Source organism: Danaus plexippus, chromosome 12 (assembly GCF_018135715.1).
Source record: "Danaus plexippus chromosome 12, MEX_DaPlex, whole genome shotgun sequence".
Lineage (NCBI taxonomy): Eukaryota > Metazoa > Arthropoda > Insecta > Lepidoptera > Nymphalidae > Danaus > Danaus plexippus.
The window spans coordinates 4,676,733-4,700,736 of NC_083545.1; the positions used below are offsets into that span (position 1 = coordinate 4,676,733).

At 33.5% G+C, this 24,004-nt stretch overlaps 4 protein-coding genes across 6 annotated transcripts; 2 read left to right on the forward strand and 2 right to left on the reverse strand.

Moving 5' to 3' along the window:
• The first annotated feature begins 239 nt into the window (after positions 1-239).
• LOC116772721 (U6 snRNA phosphodiesterase 1) lies at positions 240-2,072 on the forward strand. Of its 2 annotated transcripts, none has more exons than XM_061522246.1 (5): positions 240-362; positions 633-775; positions 865-1,048; positions 1,120-1,282; positions 1,363-2,072. In XM_061522246.1, the coding sequence occupies exons 1-5, from the start codon at positions 250-252 to the stop codon at positions 1,558-1,560; spliced, it is 801 nt and encodes a 266-aa protein (XP_061378230.1). In that variant the 5' UTR covers positions 240-249; the 3' UTR covers positions 1,561-2,072. The 2 variants fall into 2 exon arrangements, with proteins under 2 accessions (XP_061378230.1, XP_032520886.2); XM_032664995.2 differs by having other exon boundaries at positions 260-490.
• On the forward strand, positions 1,585-3,221 carry LOC116772719 (zinc finger CCCH domain-containing protein 3). Its single transcript, XM_032664994.2, has one exon. The coding sequence runs from the start codon at positions 1,820-1,822 to the stop codon at positions 3,089-3,091; it is 1,272 nt and encodes a 423-aa protein (XP_032520885.2). The 5' UTR covers positions 1,585-1,819; the 3' UTR covers positions 3,092-3,221.
• On the reverse strand, positions 3,208-5,989 carry LOC116772718 (tether containing UBX domain for GLUT4). Its single transcript, XM_032664993.2, has 8 exons — positions 5,808-5,989; positions 5,539-5,731; positions 5,241-5,460; positions 4,798-5,155; positions 4,527-4,721; positions 3,778-3,940; positions 3,518-3,701; positions 3,208-3,396 (listed from the first exon to the last, which is right to left on the reverse strand). The coding sequence occupies exons 1-8, from the start codon at positions 5,886-5,888 to the stop codon at positions 3,291-3,293; spliced, it is 1,500 nt and encodes a 499-aa protein (XP_032520884.2). The 5' UTR covers positions 5,889-5,989; the 3' UTR covers positions 3,208-3,290.
• A 3,199-nt stretch (positions 5,990-9,188) lies between these two features.
• LOC116772358 (glutamate receptor ionotropic, NMDA 2B) lies at positions 9,189-17,377 on the reverse strand. 2 transcript variants are annotated; one of them, XR_004353651.2, is made up of 17 exons: positions 17,176-17,377; positions 14,567-14,952; positions 14,008-14,147; positions 13,688-13,903; positions 13,272-13,509; positions 12,888-13,201; positions 12,575-12,819; positions 12,292-12,493; positions 11,862-12,185; positions 11,508-11,785; positions 11,330-11,432; positions 11,081-11,229; positions 10,721-10,941; positions 10,313-10,413; positions 9,618-9,847; positions 9,380-9,488; positions 9,189-9,301 (listed from the first exon to the last, which is right to left on the reverse strand). XR_004353651.2 is itself a non-coding variant. In XM_032664524.2 (16 exons), exons 2-16 carry the CDS (start codon positions 14,937-14,939, stop codon positions 9,452-9,454), a joined length of 3,171 nt encoding a protein of 1,056 aa, XP_032520415.1. In that variant the 5' UTR covers positions 14,940-14,952; positions 17,176-17,377; the 3' UTR covers positions 9,189-9,451. The 2 variants fall into 2 exon arrangements, 1 of the variants encoding a protein (XP_032520415.1); XM_032664524.2 differs by having other exon boundaries at positions 9,189-9,488.
• Positions 17,378-24,004: the final 6,627 nt, after the last annotated feature.

The window sequence follows — 24,004 nt, forward strand, 5'->3', positions numbered from 1 at the left end:
GGATATATTTTAATTGTTAAGATATTTTTAAAGCAATTATATAGATATATATATATACATATATATATATATATATATATATATATATATATATATATGTATATATATCAATATATATTTTAAATTTAATCGCTAGATCCATCTTTTCATCAATTTACAACATTTAATCAGAACGGATTTTTTTATTTGCGACTCTCATTTTTATGGAATAAAAATATAAATCCACTGTCATTACCAACTACCAAGCTTATGTCAAATCAAATCTTTACATATGTCAAATGTTATCTTCCCAACAATTTTTATTTATTAACAAAATCATCTCATATGTTTGTTCGAAGGATATTGTATTATTTTGAATACAGGTAAAACGTATTAAAAACCTTTTTTTTATAGTTAATCCACACCCAATGTCAGGTTTGTCCTTTATAAGTCAGTACGGCGACGACGAGGATTCACAATCAGACGAAAACGACGACTGTAAAATACCAAAGTGAGATTTAGCTTTATTGGGTTAATTTAAAAAGTTTTATCTTCAATAAGTGATATACATAATTTGTTAAACGTTTAAACATTTCATTGTTATATCATATATGGCTTTATGAGAATATAAACTAATGCTTTAATGATTAAAGGATCAAATTACCAACACCAAATTTAAGTGAAGTGTCCGTGGTTTCCACCGAAGAACATATTGACGAGCCAAGTCTGCATGGAGGAAGACTTAGATCTTTTCCCCATGTGAGAGGAAACTGGCCCAGCTTCATATACATTGAATGTAAGCATTCTTTGTTTGAGTTAAAAGCATGGAAATGAATTTACCGCTGTACTTTCTGTACCTTTCTTAATTGTATTTTATATTTTCAGACCCAGAACAGGACCACTTGCATAAAACTATAAATAAGTTATCAAATTTTGTGTCATCGCTAAACATTTTATGTAATAGATGTGATGGTATACATTTGAGTCTTTCTAAAACATTTACTATACAGTACCATATGATAAAACCCTTATCATCTGCTCTCCAAGAAGTTCTTGGTTATATTGAAAGGTATTCAAATGTAATTAATATTTATTTTGCATAATTATGGCAATGTTTCATTTTTTTTTTAATTATTTCAGCTTTGAATTATTTTTTGATAGCGTCGAAGTTTATTGTAATGAAGAAAAAACTAGAACATTTATTGCATTAAAAGCAGACATTTACAGCAGCAAGATTTTGGCAAATATAACTGACAAAATAGATGATATTTTAGATGATTATAAACTACCAAAATTCTATAAGGTATGTTAATATTTGTTAATATATGTCATAATATTTTATTATTTATAAGTTCAATTTTTAATCACACTGAGCTATTTTAGGATCCGTCATTCCATATCAGCATTTTGAGCGTAAATGGTAATAAGAAGAACGACATACTTAGAATTGTAGAAGACTTAAATAAAATATTAATAAGTGAAGCAGATACTTTACTGGAAGCTGTTAATATTGAAAAAATAATTCTAAAGACGGGAAATAAATATTTCCAATACCATCTAAAGAATAACAATGGAGTTTAAAAGTAAAGTCTTTATTAACCCAAATTTTAAAGGAAATCCACAAACATCTACAGGACCATTGCAGTACAAAACAGCTTATGTAAATAGACATTTTTCTCAAGAAACATACCAAAATCAAGTACATCAACCTCAAGACGATGTTAACAATAGAAAAATATATGTCAATCCAAATTTTATAGCTCCCACCAACCACCACCAACCATATGACAATGTCCGAACAAATGTTTCTCATAATTATATTGGAAATTTAGTACCTAACATGTATAGCGTAAGCAATATAGAACAAAAACATTCATTTATCAATGACAACTTGGAAATTAAAAACTCATTGTATAGTATAAGGTTATCGCGAAATACTGGAGAACCTTCCGCTAAAGAAAACCTTAAAGTTACAGAATCTTTCACTAATTCTTTAGAAGCTCCGTTGACAAAATCACGTTACAGCCTAGTAAGGAAATCGAAACCCATATCGAAGAGCATTGCAATAACAAGCAATAGTTATAAAGACAATACAATACAAAATACTCACAACGTCTTGTCCCACGCTTCAACGAGTTGTTGTATGACTGCCAAAGTTGTAAATTCATATTGTCAGAAATTAAATTTAACAACCAAAGTCCCTCAGAAGGTTACGAAAATTAAAGTTAGCAAATACAAAACTGTACCAATTAGTAGTTACCTGAAGGTAAGTTCTCAGGTATCAATGAATAATAAATTAAAACAGCCACCTTCATTAAATATATCTGCTAAGGTACAAGGAAGGGGTGCAAAAATATGTTCCTCATTTGTTCTGGATAATAAAAACCGTTATAAGTTTGTGAAATCAAAGGTATCTGTTTCAATAGTGGATAATGTTAAACAAACTCCCATGAAATTCAAGAAGAATGTATCTTTAAATAATTCAAAGATAACCGTAGGGAAGGCCAAATTTAAGGTCAATAATATACCCTGCAGGTTGTTCACTAAATATGGTAAATGTTTAAGAAAAGATTATGGAAAGTGCGAATTTTTGCACGATAAGAAACATGTCTCGCTTTGTAGAAAATTCATAAAGGGCATCTGTCACGACGGTAATTGTACTCTATCGCATGAGCTATCAACGAAAAAGATGCCGACTTGTTATTTTTATTTGAGAGGTATGTGCACAAAACAAAACTGCCCCTATTTGCATGTTAAACTTAATGAAAAAACTAAGATATGTCAAGACTTCGTCAAAGGTTACTGTGAGAAGGGTGATAATTGTCCATTCAGACATGTTAAGGTGCAAGAATCGAAGACAACCAGGAAAATTAAACTCAAGTCCGGTCCAAAAAATCAGCAGACCAAAGGAAAGAAGCTAAAAGACATACAAAATAAAATAGTTGATAGAAAAAATGTAAATAAATCAAATGAAGAGGAAACAGATATGAAAGACAAGAGTGACAGCGATCATAGGTATTATGACGACGTTGTAAACAATGAGGGTACTTGCGAAATTATAAAGCCCACCAGGTGTAAGTTAGGCGTCTTGCCTTCTTACATACAACTATAGTTGTTTAAAATTAATTATTTTTTACGTGATTTAACTGGGTTAATTAGTTGTTATGAATTTGTAATGTATATATATATATTTTTTTTATTGGATAGGTTATGCAAATAAAATAGCTATTTAAATATTTTAACGTGTTTGTTTAACCTTAATTATGAAACTAATATATTACATTATCAAAGAGCATGTTATTAGTATCCGACTATTTCTTGAACCATTTTGGCATCTTGCTTTGTTTTGATGACGAGGGTTGATTTCCGTTTTGAGGATTGTTTGTTGACTCCTCCAACTTCCTTCTATTAGGCGCGCTGGAAGTTAGACATTTTATCATTGCAAAAACAGCGAGTACAGGTTCATAATCATTGTAAGGTTGATTAGTTTAGATGCGTTTTCCTTCAAACGTTTGTGGGCCACTGGTATTGTACGTACCGGTATTTCGATGCCAGTATACTTGCTGCATCACTTGTAGTCTTTTTTAAGTATATTTCCTCTTTTAAGTACGGCTCCACGGCGCCCCCTTCAATCCACTTAAAGTGCATGTGAACACAAGGCACAAATTTAGCTTCAAGCAATGTCATTTTAGGATCCAACATTTCCTTTAATGGAGTTGTAACTGGGAACATATATTATATTTTATTAACTGTTTGATCAATGTGAACGTGAAAAATTTATTTCATTTTTGTACTAACATATGTGAAATGGTTTGTCAGAATGATGTAAGTGCTCTCTAACAAAGTTTTGAACATCTTGCACTGTGTTTGTTGGTGTAAACACGCCCTGAAGGATAATATTGTCAGGAAATTGAATTCTCACGACAACATTTTTATATGTGTTAAGCTTTTGAAGTGATGTCTGTAAAAAAAATTATATTATTATAAATTTAAATTAATCTTAATTGAGTAAATCCTTCATTAATGAATTTTATTGATAAAATTATATTGATAAACATTTGTCCTAACATTATTAAATTTCTAGAAAACTATGTAACGTTTAGAAGTAAAACATATTACTAACTGTACTGGCATTGTGTGAATCATGTTTGAAGTAGCATTTCAAATATCAATGTATTGATGTTTTTTGAGACTAGTGGAAAAAAAATTTATTAAAAATAATACTTCCTGTTGCAGAAATTAACATGTATGAGTACTTTTGATTAGAAGAATGCCTTTTATATAAATTTATTTCTATTTTAGGTTAATTTGTGCATTTGAATAAGAATCTAATGCACTTTGTATGACAACTTAATATGTATTCTCTGATCTATAAATTTTTTGTTACAAATCTGGTTAGGTAGAGAGTTGAGCTTGGACGGTGGAGGGGAACATTAAACAATTTAAGTCCCAGGCACTGTTGAAGCTACTCTCCCTGCAACACGATGGACCCGGCACTCGCACAGTGAATTCATGAAGAGCTGAAAAGTTCCGTCTCGTCTATTCACCTGTTGTGCGATTTCATCTCGTTTTGTTGTAGTAAGCATTGGGGTATTTTCTAGTTCGATACGACGTTGTTGTAACTCATGATACATCTTTCGCACTTCTTCAATTGATAACTCATAGAAGTCGTCCGGCAAGTCTGATATTTCATCTTCCTCGATATCAGGCTGCATAAATGCTATAGCTTTTTGAGATCCTACCTGAAAATAGGTTAAACTCAATTCAAGAAGCAAATCATATATAATAAACCATTAGATTTGAGGTAATGTGACATACAAAAGTAACTTCTTCTTCAATTCTGAGACGTCTTTCAAGGTTTTCTTGTGTCATAACTGGCTTGGGAGGTTCTGATTTTTCTTCTTTTATTGCTCTTCCACAATGTTGTGGTTCGCTTGTGTCCATGCTTTCAATATTGGAGCTTTCAAGTGATTGGGCCGGAGGAACTGCCTTGGTTTCTTTTTCTCTTTGAATCAATTTAATGGGATCAAATGTTGTATGAGTATCTTCATGTATGTGTACTCCTGATGGACCTGCATCTTTGTCATTAATTTTATTTTCCTGTAGTTTCTTTTCATTACTCATCAATTCCACTTTCTCAGGAATTCGTCTATAAACTGATGAGACATTTGCTTGCCTAAAATAAAAACAATCTTAAAATTAGTCTTACAACATATTTGTTACGAAAAAAAGAGCATAGATTATAATAATGAAATACTAACGTAGCTTGTTCAGTTTTGTCTAATAGACGAAGTATCGCCCTGCCTGTTAGCAGTCCAAGCTGCCGTAAAGTCTTTTCTTTTAAAGCAGGCAGCCCTATTACTTCCTGTCTCATATATAAAATTGTTGGATTCTTAAATGAAGGCAATTCATTTGGTGCTAATGATGTTATTAAGTCATAAAGAGACGTGTTTGGCGAGAAATCTCCCATTATTCTTTCACCTAAAGGTGTTTTGTAATTTTAATAAGTGAAATATACCAAAGTAGACAAAATGTAGAATTAAAATTAATCCTAATTACCATCATTTAACATTAATCCAACTGTGACATTTGATTCCAGTCTTTTCCTTTCAGCTTCAACCATTTCAAGTAAAGCCTTGTTCGGTAAGTTGCAAAACCGAATGGTAGTTGTTAAATCAAGGACATGGTTATGGTGTTTTAAGTCATACTCAGTAGCTTCAAATCCGTGTTTTGCACAAACATCTTCTAAAACCTGATATATTATTAGGTATTACAAAATAAAAATTTCGAAAATCATATTTGCAACAAAATCTTTACCAGTTTTGTACCTGTAAGATATTTGTGTCTGCCGTACAGTGAACCTTCATTCTTCTTCCGTTTGGCGTAAGAACAATAATATCTCTGGACATTTTACAAATATTTTTATACCGTCAACTCTCAGTTCACTCGTATTTTAATGTAAATAATTGTGGAACATCATTTATGTCAACCGGCTGATTTGCAAATTTAAAGTTGTCAAATTGTGAACAAAATCATTTGTCATATTGACATAATATGCTATTAATTCACTGTCTGATAAAACGTAAACAAAGGCATTTCAGTTTTTTTAAAGATTTTATTCTCCAAAATACTGCATAATTAAGAATACTTTTTTTTATAAAAAATATGTATCGAAGTGTGTATCTAAGTTGCAACTAACCAGAAATTTGTAAGATTAGTCCTAACCAATTCCTCACCTAGAAATTTCTGGGGGTCAAGTGAAAAATGTTATTCAGGATTTTCAGCACTACGCTTAGTTAACCATAAAATTTGTTAAGAGTAAATTATAGATTTTTTAATACCCACCGTTTCTGAAGTATAGTGATGCAAGGTTGCCATAGTTGTAGTTTTTTAAATCCATACATATGTACACATGATACCTATATACAATACCGAAGCTATAACATATTATTCTATGGGTCAGAGAATCTTAAATACAAAATATTAAAGATATGATAATATCAAGTACAAAAAAGCCAGGCTCTCATTTTATACGCCAGTGTTTATTTGGCTACCGACTGCCGTAGGTATTTTTTCGGGTTTGTCACCATGTTCAGGTTTTGGTTATCATCTAGTCTGGGGATAGAAGTTAGTATACAATTCTTTAGAACCACCTCAAACTATATTCCTATCTGTGCTGCAGATATTGCTGAATACATTTTTCTTGCAACTGCAAAAAGAGATCACCACCATGATCATTAGCCTATCGGAAGCCCACTGCTGAGCAAAGGCTTCTTCTCACATGGAGAAGGTTTGAGCATTAAACGCTTGCTCAAGACGGGTTGGCGATTTCAAACTTGTAATTCGAAATTATAAGTCCAGGTTTCCTCACGTTGTTTTCCTTCACCGTCGTCAGTGGTTTCTAAATACTGTTAGAAAGTACATATAACTAAGAAAAATCACCAATGGTACTTGCCAGGTTTCGAACCCGCGCCCTCACGCATGACAGGTCGTCCCATAACCTCCAGGCTACCACGACATTCGCAAAAAGGGATACATAAGCTAAATGTTATCAAATTGTTTGATTACTCTGTCCTATAATATGTACAAATTATTAAGGTCATGTTGGATGTTGAATCACCCACAGATAAGGATCCGTTTGATAATAAGAAGGAGACATGCATTTTATCATTATTAACTCAGTTTACTAGTACCGAAAAGAAGAAGAAGAGAACAGAAAAGATTGAGAATTATGAATTGGACCAATAAATACTCTTTTTAAATTATGGCATTTTTATACTTTTCAATCTTTGCCAATATAACAGATATTAAATTATGCAATTGTTTTAAATTAAACAGAATTACAGCAAATATACTTACCACTAAAACTAAATTAAAAAACTCTTAAGTTCAGTACTTCAGAGAGAAATATATTAAGACAATTTTATACTTAAAAATCTGACCTTCCATTTTGATTTTGTCTCAATTAATTTATTTATTTTATGATAAACCTACTGCAAAACATGAACATCGCGAAGAATCCGTTTCATCTCATTTTTTACGAAGAGTATTGAGAGTAGGTATTGGTTCCATGTAGACTTAATATTTTATTTATCATTTCTTCTATGACTAGCTGCTTATAAAAATGCTACTAATGTCTATCTAATCTAAAGGAAATGAAGCATGCAAATGAACTAAGAACTAGTTACTTTACGTGACCATTTTACGTTAAAAACTTACTTGACATAACACTAAAACGATATGGAATAAATATATGATTTAAAAATAACATTTGACAGTGGGTTAGTAGGTAGGTACATCAGTAATCTATAATTTCAATTAGAGTTAGGTACTTTAATACAAATAAACATTTAAAAGCGGGTGAAAGAATTGAGAATATAATTTTTAAACTGAAAAACAGGTTATCCAATTAAACAGAAATCTGAACTACAGATATTTCAAACACATTTGAAATTCAGATAAATACTAGGAATAAGCCCCGGCTTCGCACGGACTCTTTACAAAAAATATAAAATAGAATATTTAATTTTTGAGAATTACTTAACTTATATTATGATAACTTTCAAATGGTACGCCCGATTTAAATGATTTAAAAAGTAATTTACAAATACTGATGTAGGCTTGAAAACGAAGTAATTTATTTAGATAAGACCTAATAACGTGTTTATGTAAATAGCTTTCTAATAAACGCTTTAGGGATACCAAATGTTTAAAAGTTGTAAAATGGATATAGTATATTATCCTTAAGATGTAGACATATGCCACCGTAGGCTTTTCTGTAGACCTCTATAAGATACACAATTCCACAATATATTATTTTTTACCATATATTACCATATACATATGTAAGATTTTAAGACTTTAGACGGCGTTTTCGTTAAAAGCTCTCAGACGGCTCATGTTTTCCCGACATCTTCAACAAATATCGTTAATGTACACATAAGTAAGTACAAAAACTTAACAAATTATATACTAAAACCTTCCTCGAGAATTACGCTATCCAGTGGTGATAATTGTTTGATATTCGGTGCAGTAGTTTTTCCGTTTATCGCGAACAGACAGACATACAGACACGGCGAAGGACTTTGTTTTATAATATGTATTGATAAAACAAAAAATACCTACCTTATTTTTGTTATTTTCAAATATTTTTCTGGAAATGCTTATATTTAAAATATTATTTGATATACATACTTTAAATAATTAATGAATATTTAGGACTTGGAACAACATAATAGTTTTGTTAGACTTTTTACTTAATCTGACTTATTTTTCGTATAAAATCAATAATTCTTGTAATTATAATCAGTTTTCATTATTTTCATTTAGCGGTATATCGATGAGACTCTACAGACGGGTCATGAAAAACTACCTCTTTTTAACGCATTGTAAAATGCGCTTCTTGCATTTGGCATTCAATTGTTAAATTTTCAGCTATTTTGTATTAAAACTATTTTAAATAATGAATTATTTCCAACGTATTTGTATTTAATTTAAATAGTGCCCACCTAGTTTTTTTCAAATCTACTAGTAGATTCATAAGAAAATTTTGATAATGGACAATGGGATATGTGTAAGGCTTGTCTTATTTGTTTTGAACAACAATTTTGAAAAGTCCCTATATAGGGCATCCTTTAAAAAGTAATGATGGAGTAAACAATGTACCGAAGATGTTTCTTCAGTCGGGGGTTTGTTAATAAACTACACTGTATTGTCCAAAAAATATATTTTATTGTAGTAGACAACACGAGGAGGCGCGCCCGGCGCCCAGCCCGCCCCGCGCGCGCTTCCCACAACAACTTCGCTATCTACGTCCATCTCTCTGTTTTAATAATTGGAATATTTTATTTAATAATTACAACGTTTGTTTTATCCGTCCATATTTTAACATTAGATATACCTAACTTCGTCTTGTATAACTTGGTGTAAGAACAGCCTTCAGGAATTGAAAAAGGGTGGCGCAAAATGCGCCTCACAGCACTGTTTCCATTTCTACTCGCGTCCGCTCTCTAAAAACGTACAAATTAACGATCAATAATCTATAGGTATTTAACATCAATAAATAAGTCTAACATAACGAATGCGAATTAGTTTCACAAGTAATCCATTCGTTCATTCATTAATGTGTATGTCGAGACCTGGCGCGCAGATCGCCGCAGGAGAGCGGTCGCTCGAGGTCGGGCAACAAATCGGCGGGAGCGTGTAGAGTCCGCGGCCGAGTCGCGTCATGAGCTCGTCCAGCGGCGAGCAGCGCGGCGGCCGAGGCCAGGCGCCGAGGAGGCGGCTGCAGCCCGTGAGCCGCCAGTGCCGCCGCCAGCTGACGAGCACGAGCCACCGCCGCGTCACGTTCGTGACGAGCTCGCCACACCTGACAAGCCACAACAACACTATACAAGAAGCTATGAAACCTCTTTATACAGAGTCACCGCTCGTCTGCATTTTAAATATAGAACATGAATTGCAAAGCCACAACAACAATATACAAGAAGCTATGAAACCTCTTTATACAGAGTCACCGCTCGTCTGCATTTTAAATATAGAACATAAATTGTAAAGCCACAACAACACTATAGAAGAAGCTGTAAAACTTCTTTATATAGAATCACTGCTCGTCTGCATTTTAATATGGAACACGAATGCTAATCATCGATCATATTGTTGTGACTTACTAGCATTTTCAGTTTGTCAAACGACTACTGCTATATCTATTGTTTTTAAACGTAGTATATACAATTTAAATATTTTTGAATACTCTTATTATGGAAGTAAGTGCCTATAGGAGAAGAGTAAAAGAACGGAATCTAAGTTAGCGGAGGTCGAGAAAGTATCTAACCTGTGCAGCGCATACGGCGGAACGGCAGTGTCCACGCTTCCCGGGACCGAAGCCCCGTGCTGCCGCTTCAACTACTGCCCCGTGGAAGGTTAATGATTGTCCTGATAAAACATATACATTTATTAATCTGTGCAAATTCCATAACAGAATAAAATATAATTTTATTTCATATATTAAAAAACAAATTATATCACGTTTCGATTAATGAACAATATATGTTTTCTATTATTATATATTTAATACGTTATATGAAGATCAAATAAGTAAACAAGTTAACTTTAAAGAAAAGTAACTTTAAAAACTGCGAACAAGTTAATTAATCTGAATATTATCACAGCATGTACTGAAATCTAATATATAATTAGCGATGAAGCTGAGCAAAACATATTGTATTATATTTGAAATTACCCATTGATAATGACACGAGAGCGCAGCACGCACTGGCGCTAGACGCAGCCAGGTGTTCCCTCATGTATCTGAAGTATACGTGTTCCAGCAGCAGCAGTAGTGCTGCCAACAGAATGCCCGCCATCAACAGCAGGAACGCGGAGAGGAACTGCTCCAACGCCAGCGGGTCAGATGATTTGTGCTCTTGCTTGTTTGGCTTACACGTCCCCGTCATCCAGTATCTGTTCAGATAATAATAATAAAAATCATAAAAATGTATGTAATTCTGTCTGCCATTTCAATTAAGCTTCTGATAGGATTAAATACAAAACAAGAATATAATAAACAGGAAAATAAGCGTGATAGAGAAAGGGAATCTACCTTCGTAACCGCTCTAGGTCTCCATTGGAGCGTAGATCGAGTAATCTTTTATTAAACATGCTTAGATATTTAGAATTTCTGGTGAATGCCAACCCATAACCCGACATCGCGTACCACGAGCCTACGGTTAATAATCGGCAGTCCTCATCCTACAAAAATATAAAGGCTAATAAGTGACTTTCGCCGCAAGTCGTCTACAGTAGAAGATTACAAATTATATCGCTATCATCTGCCATCGATGCAGCTTACTTGGGAGACGAGATAATCCAACACTGTGCCATCATAGATAAACGCATCGAGATCCCCCGTCAGCACGCTGGTCACACCGGCACTCACAGTACTTCTATTGTATCTACAGAAGAAGCAACAATAAAATAAATTTGTTTGTTATTTCATTTCAATTTAATGAATCACATAAGAATCTTACGAAGCCATATAAGCGTGGGGCTCGGGAAAGTATTTCGCGAGCGTAGCGTCGGTATGGGACCACGGTACTGTCCCGAACTTGAGTGCGGGTCGTTGAGTGAGAGGGCGGGCGATGCGCGGGTCGTCCAGCCCGCTCAGCTCATGGAATTCTTCCCGGGTGATCATGAACGCGGCCAGGTTGGCCGTGTATATAGCTAGGAACACCACCGCGAACATCGCCCACATATTCGTCATAAACCGCGCAGTGAATCCTCTCGGCGAGTCCACGTGGACTGATGCCTGCGAATGTTACAACAAAATTATTATCATTGTTTTATGGTCCGCTTTGGTTATTTGTGTAGTTGACTTGATGTACCTGAAACAACACCGCCCACACGATCCAGTAAGTCCGACACAGAGAAAATCTGTTCTGTGGAATTCGTTTGGAATTAGTTCCCGTTGAGCAATCAAAACCGCTAGGCGATAGCCATTCGAAAAAAAATATAGAAAATGTGGCGGCTTGAATGGCAACCGCTCCGACCAGCATCCAAGAAGCTGTATCAAATGGTTCAAGGAATGCGGTGGGTGAAATAATTCCAGTTCGTTTAGCAACCACTATGGCCACACCGGTTTCCATGAACGGCACACTAAAATCTACAACAGCTTCTCGATCTGAATTGATTATCAATGATGTTAAAACCTGCAAAACAACATTTTAAATTATGGACATTTTTTAAACAAAATATAATTAATTGTAAGCTCATATGTTTGGTTCCCAGGCTGGTAGTCTTAATGTCTAATCTTACCATGTCAGTTTTTTTGTTTACAAGTTCCGCAATCAAGCCGTTCCATTTTCCATGGTGCAAGGTACCCCAGCGGCCGTCCTCTACCCGAACGAGTTCGTAAGTGAATCCGAGATGTTCCGCTAACTGTTGAAGTAAATCTATGCAAAATCCACTACAACACTGATACAACGAACTGTTTCTGTGCGCCGTCCCCGCTTCTAGTCTGTAATTGAATGATAACTGTACATGTGACATGAATTTGTGATAGGATCACGTAATGAAGTTCGTGTTTATATTTGCTTACCCTGCTACTTCAATCTCTGGTGCGACCCTACAAATGACTCCACGATCTAAAGAGCATCTCCCACTGACGGGGTCCGGTGGTGCTAGATTAATGTAAGGCGGTTCCTCTAGAAACGTTATACGCATATGGAACTTTTCTGGTACACCCTGTGGTGGAGTGTGTAACCCACCAGGCCAAACAATGTCCTTAATTACCAACCGTTCCTTGGGATATGAATTCCAAGTTCCAATTTCTTCCCAAACAAGCTGCAATTATATTAACATTGTGAAAATTTGTTAATAATTTTTTTGAAAAATTCTTTATCCAGGAATACCTGTTCACCGAGAGTTGGTCTTAAGTTCATTATTTTTAACTCAGCAGCCCGAAGTTCGCCATCTGGAGTAAATTCTATACTCGGTCTTCCCGACTCTCCCTCCACGCTGACATTACGTAGATGCCGATAAAATCTTTCACCAGTAGACCAGCGCGCTTCACCCGTGCCCACTCCGCTACAAGACAACCTAGTTCCCAGAGGATATCTAATGTTTTCCGGTTCAGACACGTAGGACTCCACACCGTAAGCGAAAACTTTAACAGCGGTCGCAATCTCTGATATAATTGACGAGCTCGATGTGTCGAAGTGTACACCTGATTTGATGATGAAAAATATTGAATACAGCGGTGAACAAAATGTGTATGAGAGAAATTGGTAGGTTACCTAGCATGCCAACAGGAAATTTGTTTGGCTGTTGCATAGAGCCCAGCACACTTTGCGTCACAATCCAAACGAAATTTTCTCCAGTGAGGTGAAGATCGCCAGCTGACGATAGTATGTCAGCCGCTTCCTCCCGTGTCGCGTACAACAACATCACGCGCGCTTCACTCGTTACCAGCTCGTTTAAATCTGCTGGTTTTTTCACAACCACAGCATTGAGGATCGTAAATTTAAAGCGGTCCTGTAACAACATTCATGTAATCAAATAACTGAACGATTGGAGCGTATCGGTACGTCATTTAATATTAGATTTTAGTTTGTTATTAATGTTAATTCGTTTTGATACAAAATATTAATTATATTTATTTGTTGACTCTGACAGTTCGTTTAAGGTTTATATTTATGAAAATTAATCGTACTTGAAGAGCCGAGACTCTCTCCCGCACGGCTTGTATGAAGTCGTCGTGACCAGCAATAGCTGATGTGACGACACTAAACTGATGCCATTTGTATCTCTCTAGTATAGAGAGCATAGCGGCCGTCTGGTGTTCGATAGTGGGCGCTAATTGCAACCGCAGTGACGCGTGAGACGCATGCTTTTCAAGACCGCTATTGTCAGCATTCCATGCAATGACCTGGAGAACCAATCAGTCTTTGGAAAAATGTAATAACTAAATAATACCGTCAAAAAGCAAATATAGGTTTAGAAAAGGAAAGCGCAGTCGTCATGAAGCTTTACCGGTATGCCAAGATATCCGGCGAGTTGTAGAAAATATTGTGCAGAGGCAGTAGATCGCCCGTATTGTTCATGATTCATAAGATAAAGTATAGCAGATACGTTAACTGCTAAAAATTCCTTACATAGCGAGTCCAAGATAGCTGAAAGCATTTAATACATTTTATTACACTTTTATTTAGATCTACTGGTTGTATTAAATTGGCTAATTAATTATTTTTCCTAAGTTCATGCCATTCATTCGTTTAGATATACATTTTATACGTTATATTTAAAATTTTCTGTTTAAATTTTTTTTTCCGCATAACACTCATCGTCTACAGTTGGTACAAGAAGAAGGAGGGGAAATGTAATAAAGAGAGAAAAGTGCACTATTTGGGGTTTTTAAAGACATTCACACGTACAGGGTCTGGGTATATAGATTAGAGTTTTGTGGGTAGATATAACTAGATTACTAAACGTCTTTCATGCGAAGTCAACTGCGAGTTGCTACTACATACAAAACTATTTCTATCTCACCACTACATCAGATCGAAAGCTTAGAGCTAATACGGTCACTTACACATGGGACTAGGCGTAAGGCCTTGCATCGAAAGCGTAACGTTTAGGCGCACTTGTGAAAAAAGTTTAAGTTTGCGCGGCAGTTTGGACAGAGCAGCCTTCTCAGCTCTGGTATAATCACGTGCCCCGAAGGCCTTGTGAGGCACAACGAGGGCAGCGGTGATAACAGACGGCGCGCGCGGAGCCTGTGGGGCGGGAGAGGTCCGAGGTCGCCGCAGCCCGTCGCCACCGATCCGTACTCCGCCCCCCCGGGCTGCCTCGCGACCAGCACCCGTCACTCCGCCGCCGACTTTGATGCCAGCGCCACGCTCCGCCTCGCTCCACGCCAGCGCCCCCAGCGCAGCCAGCGCCATTAGCGCGGTACGCGCATGCATCTCCACTTTGATGCTTTAACAATATATATAGTCACATATTGAATAATGTATTTTGATCAAGTATTCAAAGGAAGTTTCTACATGTATGTACCTGTTATGATTATCAGTTTTCAATGAACACATTGCTCGAGAGCAAAGTAAATTAAGCCTAGTTTTTTGTAGGTTATGTTTTAAATCTAAATGATGTTTAATTAAAATTATTTCATTTCACTTTTGGTGAATTGCTGATAGTCCAAAACTATTTTCTCCGTATATATTAGAATCTTGGAATGTGTAAAAATTCATATAGATAAGACTCTATCATGTTCTAATAAAGGCAAATCTGAAAGACTGATTCCACGGAATAATGACTAATCATACATATGTACGTACATATATCGCAGCTCACGAAGTGATAAATAATCATGTATTGCTTGAAAAGTAGAAATATAAAACTTTACAAGACGACAAACAACAATATTGTGTGAACTTTTACTCAACAGAAATAAAAATTGATTTATAAACTCTATTAGGGATTCTTGGGTTTCACTTACGGACTAACGTAATAGTACGCAGAAGACAGATCAGAAAAAAGTGTTTGACTCAAACTCGTAGAAATAGAAATCAAATAAAATTCTAAAAGCTGGTAAGAGGATAACTCTCCAGCTAAGAATCTCGACTTCAAAGATTTTTCTAGATGACTGGGACTTTATTGAATTTTAAGTAGCCATTCGAGAACCTAGTATTGGGGAAGTATAGCATCCCCTCTTAAGTAATCTCGAGAAATACTTTCTGAACGCTGATAACACAAAAAAGATTATTAGACAACATAAAAACTTTATAGAAAAATAAATATATTTTGTAATTTTAATAACGCTATGGAAAAAAAACGTAAAACAGGTTTTATAGGACCATTTGCGTGCAAAGTAGATTTTCTCGCAAAATTTTGTTTAATGTACCAGACTAACAACTAAATAAGTATTTACCCAACGAAAGAGCCGCCGATCTTGAGATCTGAGTATTTGAAGAGTAAAAAGAAAAATAACGATAAGATTTAGAAATAGCAAAAAGATAAACAAAGAATGCTTACAATCGTATAATATATGTAAACAAATAAAATATTTTATTTCACTAAAAGTTAAATTAAAAAAACATTTCAAAATCGTCAGGTTTAGTTGTTAGTTAGTTTCTTCGAATTTAGGTACAAAATAAAGTTAAAAGTCAACATTGTTTTCGGGTTGTTGGTCAGAGACAATAAACATGAAATTACAGTTTAAATGATATTTCATTATTTGAAGTTTGTTTGAACAAAAGGTAACACAGACCTCATACATTAAATATATTAATGAAGTTTTAGATTCGTGCTAAAACACCCTCTATTTGTAGAAAGTTTAAATACAAAGTTATTCAACATTTTCATGTTTGTTCTACAACTAATTTGTTGTATAGAGACACGTTAGTAAGACATTTTATTTGATTCATATCTCAAAGTTAAATAACAAACATTAATTTAATAAAATATATAGTTATGAGACGTTTAATTATACAATCATTCAATTTCAATATCAAAGTGTAAGTAGGCGTAAGCCTCTATAATTTCCTTCAGCTTGAAATAGGGTTAATGTGGGTCGAAAGGACTCGAACTGTTCAATGACATACTTCAGTATAGACGAATTCAATTAATTTTATGAAAGCACGAAATAAAAAAGTGAAAAATGAATTAAAAAAAATATATTAAAAAGAGAGAAAGCGGTACATTGAACCTATTATCTATATGCATAATGTTACAATCATCATACTATTAAAAGTACTAATAAGTTTTGTGTCAATATTTGTAGTGGCTACTTGTTTGTAAATTAAAAATGTTTATGTGCCACCTTCGATATTGAAGTCTGCGCTAGGTTCTCTAAAGTCTAGATTCTAGAAGTGTAAACGTTAGTCGCTCTTATTACAGCCACCGGAGAGGTCGCTTACCTGCTATCAGTCGCTTTATAGCCTTAAATATCATGATAACTCAATAAGTTAAAATAATAAAATATAGTTAAAATAATAAAATTTAAGACAGCTTATTCACACGTTCTACCTCTTCTTTCGAATCTCCGAAATCTTCTCTCAATGTCTATAAATTCATATGTTGTCAAAAATATCAATAGTTATTAGTCTACTACAATTCTGAGCTAATCAAGAAATAGTGTATGGCAAAGTTTATCAATCAATTTATTGCTTGTTCTGTAATTGATTGGATTCATAGACTCACCTATAAGCGCGGTAAGCGATAGTGGCGGCGGCGCGGGTGGCGCGGCACCTCGCTGATCTCTATCCACATATATCGCGGCGGGCCGACATGGGGTCGTTCTAGGACGGACAGTGGAGCGGCCGCCGCAGTGGCACGCGTGTTTACGTAAGCGCCACGCCCCGGGCCACGCTCCGGCGGAGAGGGGCGCGGCGAGCGCGAAGCACCTCCGGTCGCCGAGGGCCGACTGACGAGCCTTCGTTCAGGTTGCGCAGACCAACACGCTTGCGCCGCTGACTTACAATCTCCACGCCTCTTATTACATAATAATACTAAGCGTCTACAAAAGCTTTCATAAACTGGGCACAAACGCCTCGACGGTGACACCCAGAAGCGACGATTAAAGACGTTATTTTGTTAACAGCTGGGAAAGCTCTATTACCTGTTCCGAGACAATAGACTTGAATAACAATTAGTGACGAATAATAATAGACAAACGTGAACGTTTTAGGATTTATTTATTTAATTAATCGCCTATAACTCGAAACGAGATGGAAAACATTTTCCAATCAGTGTTCAGCTAAACAAATTGTATAAGTTTAAAAAAAACAATACTAACATATGACTTTATATCACGCTAATATAAATTCTTGAGATATTTTCGTTGATCGGAAATATCTTTCTATATTCAAATTTAGTATGAAGAAGTTTGTAGTCACTGACTCTTGTGCTTGGGCATTAAAATATTTACTTTAATTCGAAAGCTGTACCCGGATATACAATAAAATATTTAAAATATTTATATTGGGGTAATTTTTTTGTTGTAATTTTACAGGATATGTTAACAATTCGACTATTTAAAGAGTGCTATCATAAACTCAATGAAAGACATATTCATGTCATGCTAATCTCTCCATAGCTAAAATGTTTTAGAAATATTAAAAACTAAACGCTCAAATTACTCATATATTATTCAAAAACAATTTCTTCGACTATGTACCCAATGATAAATTTTATTTTTTAATACATTGAAATGTAAGCATATAATTCATATATATAAAGAACTTTTCAACTTTAAAACTAACGATATATGTTGTTAGTATTGGTAGAAATCTCTTATAGTTTTATAAGTCAGCATGTAAGTCATTTTAATTAATTCCTTTTTGAACTCAGCAGTTGAAGTGAGATTTTTAATGAACGTCCAGAAAATGAAATGAGTTTTAATGAGTTTCGCTTAACTCTTCTCTTTTAGAATATAATTACTTGAGGCCTCTGAGATTTATTTACAATTTTTTTTTTTTTTTTTTGTAAATATTCAAAATTTCTAAAATGTGCATCTTAATTAATATAGGAAATTGATAGCCTAAATTGATCACATCGATTCGGAAAGTGAAATTAAAAGCTTTATATCTATTGCAAAAAAATATATATTATATAGACAGCAGTGTTATGATTTTTTATTTATTAAAAAAACACCGGCGATCAATTTCCGAAAATGTAACAAAAAGATAAGAAGACCACCAGATTTTATTTGGCAAGCGATCAGCTGTGTCTTGCGTTTCTTTCAAAAAAAATAGAGAAAGTGGAACCCGTTAAATTCTATTATGCAACGAAATCTTAGACTGTATATGAAAACAGAAAATCATATAAATTACAAACAAGCAGACGGTCTACCTGATCATAAGAGCGTTGCCTTGGAACAAAAACACTTGTGGTTATGAACAGACATCTGCAACATAACCGCTTGCCACAAGTTGGGATCTTCAAACCTCAGAAACATACAGAGATGCCACTTTTTCGTTCATAAGTCATAGTATATGACAGAATCAACGTATTTACATGTATACATGCCTTAAGCAAATGACTATCTGGACATGCATATATATATATATATATATCGTCTTTGGAGGCCATGAGAAAGAGCCATAGCCATAAGCAAAACTTTACTTAGTAATATTGTGAATCAGATACAAGTTTATAGTTGTAAGATTTTCCTTGGCCATCATATTTTTTCTTACTTTATTTTCCTCGAAGAAGATACTCTCCTATAGAATTTCGTGTTTTTGCGAGTATCTCAAGGCTTGAATAAATTTTTATTTTATTTTTTTTCCAAAGAGTTGCAGACCTCAGTCCCTATGTAATATTTATTTCAGCTTAACAGTTCCATTCGTACTTAAGAGAAATGTTTAAGAGAGAAAGACGTCTTTTATTTTAAATAGTAAGAAAGCACTGATTATTATATTTTTAAACGAACGCAAAAAAAAAAGAAGAATATTTACTATGTAACAGGTAATTAATGTTTTCAAGAATAATGCTAATATTATTACAACCACAGATTAAATAATGTCCTGTTTAGTTCTCATGTTCTCAGGCGGAATTCGTTATAAAAGAATCAAGTAAACAATAAAGCGCTGTATATTTTTATAATCTCCTTTCGGTGGAATTGAATTATTATAATACAATTAAAACTTTGACGACATTTCTTTGCAATGTGTCTGTACGATTATAAATGGTTGAATTATATACCAACTAAACAAAAAAATCCTTCTATTGTTTTAATCGAAATATAACTATAAACATAATTCCTAGACATCTGTTTCAAAACTCTATGGAAATGCAAACGAAAACATTTGTGTCTCAGCTGGCAGTTTCCAATAGTATTGATATGTCTTTTCGCATATGCATGCATAATAAAATGTTACATTCCATGCGTAGTATATATTGGTGCAGATGATAGGTATCTATTATTTAAAATATAAAATAAAAATAAAATATATTATTTTTTCACTGAACTCTATTTACGGAAATTACGTTTCCTATATTTATGTGTTTTAATCATTTATTTTGTGACTACGTAGTACTATACTATGTGCGGTACTGTATCAGACGGCCATAAAGTACCTACTCTTAAAATGGTAGCGTCTTTTTCATCAGCCTTAAAGATATGATCTGCATTAAAATGTACGGCCTATTTTTTCCTAATTTATTTATATTAATATTATTTAAAACAAGGGATAAAATGTATAAAACTGCTATATTTCATTAATCTATGATATTTAAACTTTTGCAATAATTATCGAAGTTTCAGTTTTCGTATTTCTCTATATTTTTTTAGAACAGTAACTTTTGAACGGCAATACTATACTTATAATTGTATTTTACAATACCATGTTAAAAAAAAGTTCCCTTACAGGATCAAATAATTTTACAGCTTTATAAATCAAGGATACGATGAAATTAAGATAATTATTGATATACATACAAATGAAGTATCATTTTTTCACTGCATTATTTTTAATAGTGCTATTGACTGCTAGATAATGTTTTGGAATTGAAGCCGTACTTTTTCAAATCACCCTCTGGACCACGGAAAGAGAGGAGTTTGCAACACTCGATTAATTCCCATCGTCGCATGATTTTTGTACGGTGTTGCGGAATAATGGCTTCTTAGCCATTTCAAGCTGATTTCAGCTGTCCAATTTCAATACTACTTCTTAGTAATATTGGACAGCTTATAAGTAAAGGCATACCCTGTGGAAAAATCTTATAAATTCTGATACAAAACAGCTAACTGGGTATCAGAATTTATCAGTTAAAAAAATATTTATAAGATTGAAAAAAAAATTCTGATACAGATTTCTATAAGAATCTATCAGTTATGAGAATTTATGAGACCGTTTCCACAGGGTAGTGCTGAATCTCATTATTTTATGCTCTTTTATCGTTCTAGATAGGTCACCTCGTGGTTCAAATGACCCATAATTATTTTCAACACGGACCTGTAGTCAACTTTATTTAAACAAAGATAATAAAACTATACAACAATTAAGTAATTCGATTTTATAAACCTATAAAGATATCTTGTGTATCTTATCGCAGCTGGTGCAGTTAATATTATGTTTATTATATACAATTATTATAGGCATACCTGTGTATGTCACAAGTATATTATAATAATATGTTTCATTTACTTGTGTTTTCGAATTAAAAATATAAATTTAATTTGTTTATTATTAAAAAAACAAAAAAAGCTTTAATAATAAACTATTACCTACACTGACAAAGTCCGTAGAATAGTAGTGTTTTTATTAACATCTCTATCTAGCCAATGACATTAAGTTGTGACATGAGAGACTACCGATTCAATAATACTTTGAGGACACATGGTCCGTTAGAAATATTGCTTACAATCAATGTGTCAAACGAAGCTTATGTCCCGCAATGTGGAGTGCTCTCATCGGCATATGGCCTTTATAGCCTATTGGGCGATTTGTTTCCGATTCTATATATGACTTCATATAACATACTTTGACCACTTTCAATTTTTATTAGTATAATCTAACGCATTTTAGGATGTCTAAAAGTAATTTTAAACATACTAAAGTATGTTACAGATTATAACTTTCTATTAAAAAATAATCATAGTAGTTGACGCCTGATGGTGGTGCGCAAATAAGTCTACGTTATTATATTTATTTATTAGTCGACACAATATAACAACAGCGTATGCTTGTATTAATTTCGTATAGCGATAAGTTGCTAAAAATATTTTTTTTTCTATTTCCCTACTTCCATTTAATTCCTGTATGACCTCAATAAGCCGAATAATCGTCACCCTTCAAATTTGAAATTACTGATCCAAAGATTTATCCTTAAAAAATCTTAAACTATATTAAATGTGAAGGATAAATTTGTGATTTGCTGAAATTTGAAACGTCAAAATTAAGCGAACTGTGGTTTTAAACAAAACTGCCATGTAGTTTTTTAAAAATTCATTAACGGTAAAAAAATTTTGACTGTATCAATTTTATTCGAATATCTCAATAGATTTTTTTCCTCATAAATACTTACATTAAACTATTATGATGTTATTTTTATTGTTATCTCACCTGAAACATGGGATATCAAAAGTTAATATCCCAAAGTTCAGTCAACGATATACTTCCTGCGTAACGAAGTCAGGGAAGGACAACAGGCACATAACGAGCTAATAACACTCAGTATATCTTAATTCTTAGGGGTCTCGAGGGAAGCTGCCGAGAACAGAGCCTCGGGGAAATTGCATAATCTTTATTGTGTTAATAATGAAATAAAGGGGACTTAAATTATAACAACTATCTAAATGTTATATGTCGGACAAATTGTTTCTATAAACATAATTGTCAATTTTGTCTTACAAGTATACATAATTTTTGATATTGTATTAGATACTTATTGGTACCCTAGCTACAGTCGGCAATTAAAATTGAAGAGCAGCTATAAAACAAAACCTGTTATTTTGTACAAAAGTCTATGTCTGCTAAGAATATTCTTCAAAACTAGTAGAAAATATATATACTGATATGAATTAAAACAATATTGGTAATATGCTTGTGCACTGGCCAATTTTTAGTACCTATCTTTTGCAGTTTACGTCCGCATATAAAACGTCACATGAATGTTAAACATTCATGTTGTATGAAGTATTAAACCAGTGTGCATATAGCACAATTGATGTTGTTAAAAAAAAACTGGATAAAGCGACCAGTATTAAGAAAACTTTTTTAAGGATTATTTTGACCTTACCAAAAAGTATCTTTTACAATAGCGAAATACGTTCCCGAGTTAAATGGCCTACCTTTATTTATATGAGGATATCTATCAAAATTGCATTGATTTATGTTTATCACATATAATTAACGAAAATTTTGAGATCTTAAAAGTATCTTATATCTTTTAACAAGTTGTGGAATAAATCAAGCATAAATATCCAAGTAAATTATTACCTGTAAAATATCAATTACTTTGATTCATGTTTAAAAAATACTAATTGCAAGAATTAAGTAATATAGCGTTATAATCATCGAGAGGAATTTTTAAGAGTTATTTCTCTTTTTTATTTGAAAGAAAGGTACAAGTCTCACCATAAGACATGTCATTAATATATAACACTGCTTAGCGATCGACCGGGAAAATTTATATTATTTATATAACATAATTGATAAAAAGAATTTTGTTACGTCGAAATTTAACCAAAATTTTCAGAGAATATTAATTTATGCTTGTAAATAAATGCCAATAATAACCACAGCATTAAATCACAACCCAGGTGGCAGAATAGATATTTTATAGTTAAAAGTCTGAAAATACGTTTTATATAATATTATATATGACGTTTATTCCAACAATATGTTAGAGATCATATAATTTATCATTAAGGCGTGCCATACACTAATAGAGGGCTTAAAGGTGCAACAAAAGAAATAAATCTTATGTTTATCAAATTAAAAACTCTTTAGTAGATTTATGCAATATTTGAAAATATGTTTAATAAACGGTTAGTCCTCGTATTAGCGTACCTGTGTGACATTTGTAGTAAATTTTGCTGTGGCGCATAATGACCGTAATTAAAATTTTTATAATGCAAACGTTGTTTTGGATATCAATGTCCTTCGAATTTATTACGTAATTTTGCGGTCCATAAAATTTATTTTTATACCCAGAACCCTAATGCAAGTGGAAAATTAAATGAGGGTTCCATTAACCACTCTCTAAAATTCAGGTCGGTTGAAAAGGTATTGACTTTTCGAGCCTTTTTTCACTTGCCGATGGAAATGGAACAAGCACCATGACGTCACGAGTCATGTGACATGATTACCAAACCCAACCTTGAAACTCTCAAAGCTCAGCCATATTTAATTATCGAAAATGAAAATGAGCAAGATAAATTGACGTTCCTTTAAAAATTTAAAGTCCGAGATCTCATTTAACAAACATGAGTTTTATATACCTGTAATTATAAAAACATGAAACACATACCGAAACTCAAAAGAACATCCAGGAAAGTATTTGAATTTTAATATAGTAAAATTTG

What these genes read in the sequence shown, in the direction of transcription:
- LOC116772721 (XM_061522246.1), top strand. Translation starts at nt 250, where the DNA reads ATGTCAAATCAAATCTTTACATATGTCAAATGTTATCTTCCCAACAAT. An exon ending in CAGCTTCATATACATTGAAT is followed by an intron (nt 776 to 864) that starts GTAAGCATTCTT and finishes TTATATTTTCAG; the next exon opens with ACCCAGAACAGGACCACTTG. An exon ending in AACTACCAAAATTCTATAAG is followed by an intron (nt 1,283 to 1,362) that starts GTATGTTAATAT and finishes GAGCTATTTTAG; the next exon opens with GATCCGTCATTCCATATCAG.
- LOC116772719 (XM_032664994.2), top strand. Translation starts at nt 1,820, where the DNA reads ATGTATAGCGTAAGCAATATAGAACAAAAACATTCATTTATCAATGAC.
- LOC116772718 (XM_032664993.2), bottom strand. Translation starts at nt 5,888, where the DNA reads ATGTCCAGAGATATTATTGTTCTTACGCCAAACGGAAGAAGAATGAAG. An exon ending in GAGATGAAATCGCACAACAG is followed by an intron (nt 3,941 to 4,526) that starts GTGAATAGACGA and finishes TTTTTTTTACAG; the next exon opens with ACATCACTTCAAAAGCTTAA. An exon ending in ATACTGGCATCGAAATACCG is followed by an intron (nt 3,397 to 3,517) that starts GTACGTACAATA and finishes TCTAACTTCCAG; the next exon opens with CGCGCCTAATAGAAGGAAGT.
- LOC116772358 (XM_032664524.2), bottom strand. Translation starts at nt 14,939, where the DNA reads ATGCATGCGCGTACCGCGCTAATGGCGCTGGCTGCGCTGGGGGCGCTG. An exon ending in CCTTACGCCTAGTCCCATGT is followed by an intron (nt 14,148 to 14,566) that starts GTAAGTGACCGT and finishes AAATGCTTTCAG; the next exon opens with CTATCTTGGACTCGCTATGT. An exon ending in TGTGGGCGGTGTTGTTTCAG is followed by an intron (nt 11,786 to 11,861) that starts GTACATCAAGTC and finishes TAACATTCGCAG; the next exon opens with GCATCAGTCCACGTGGACTC.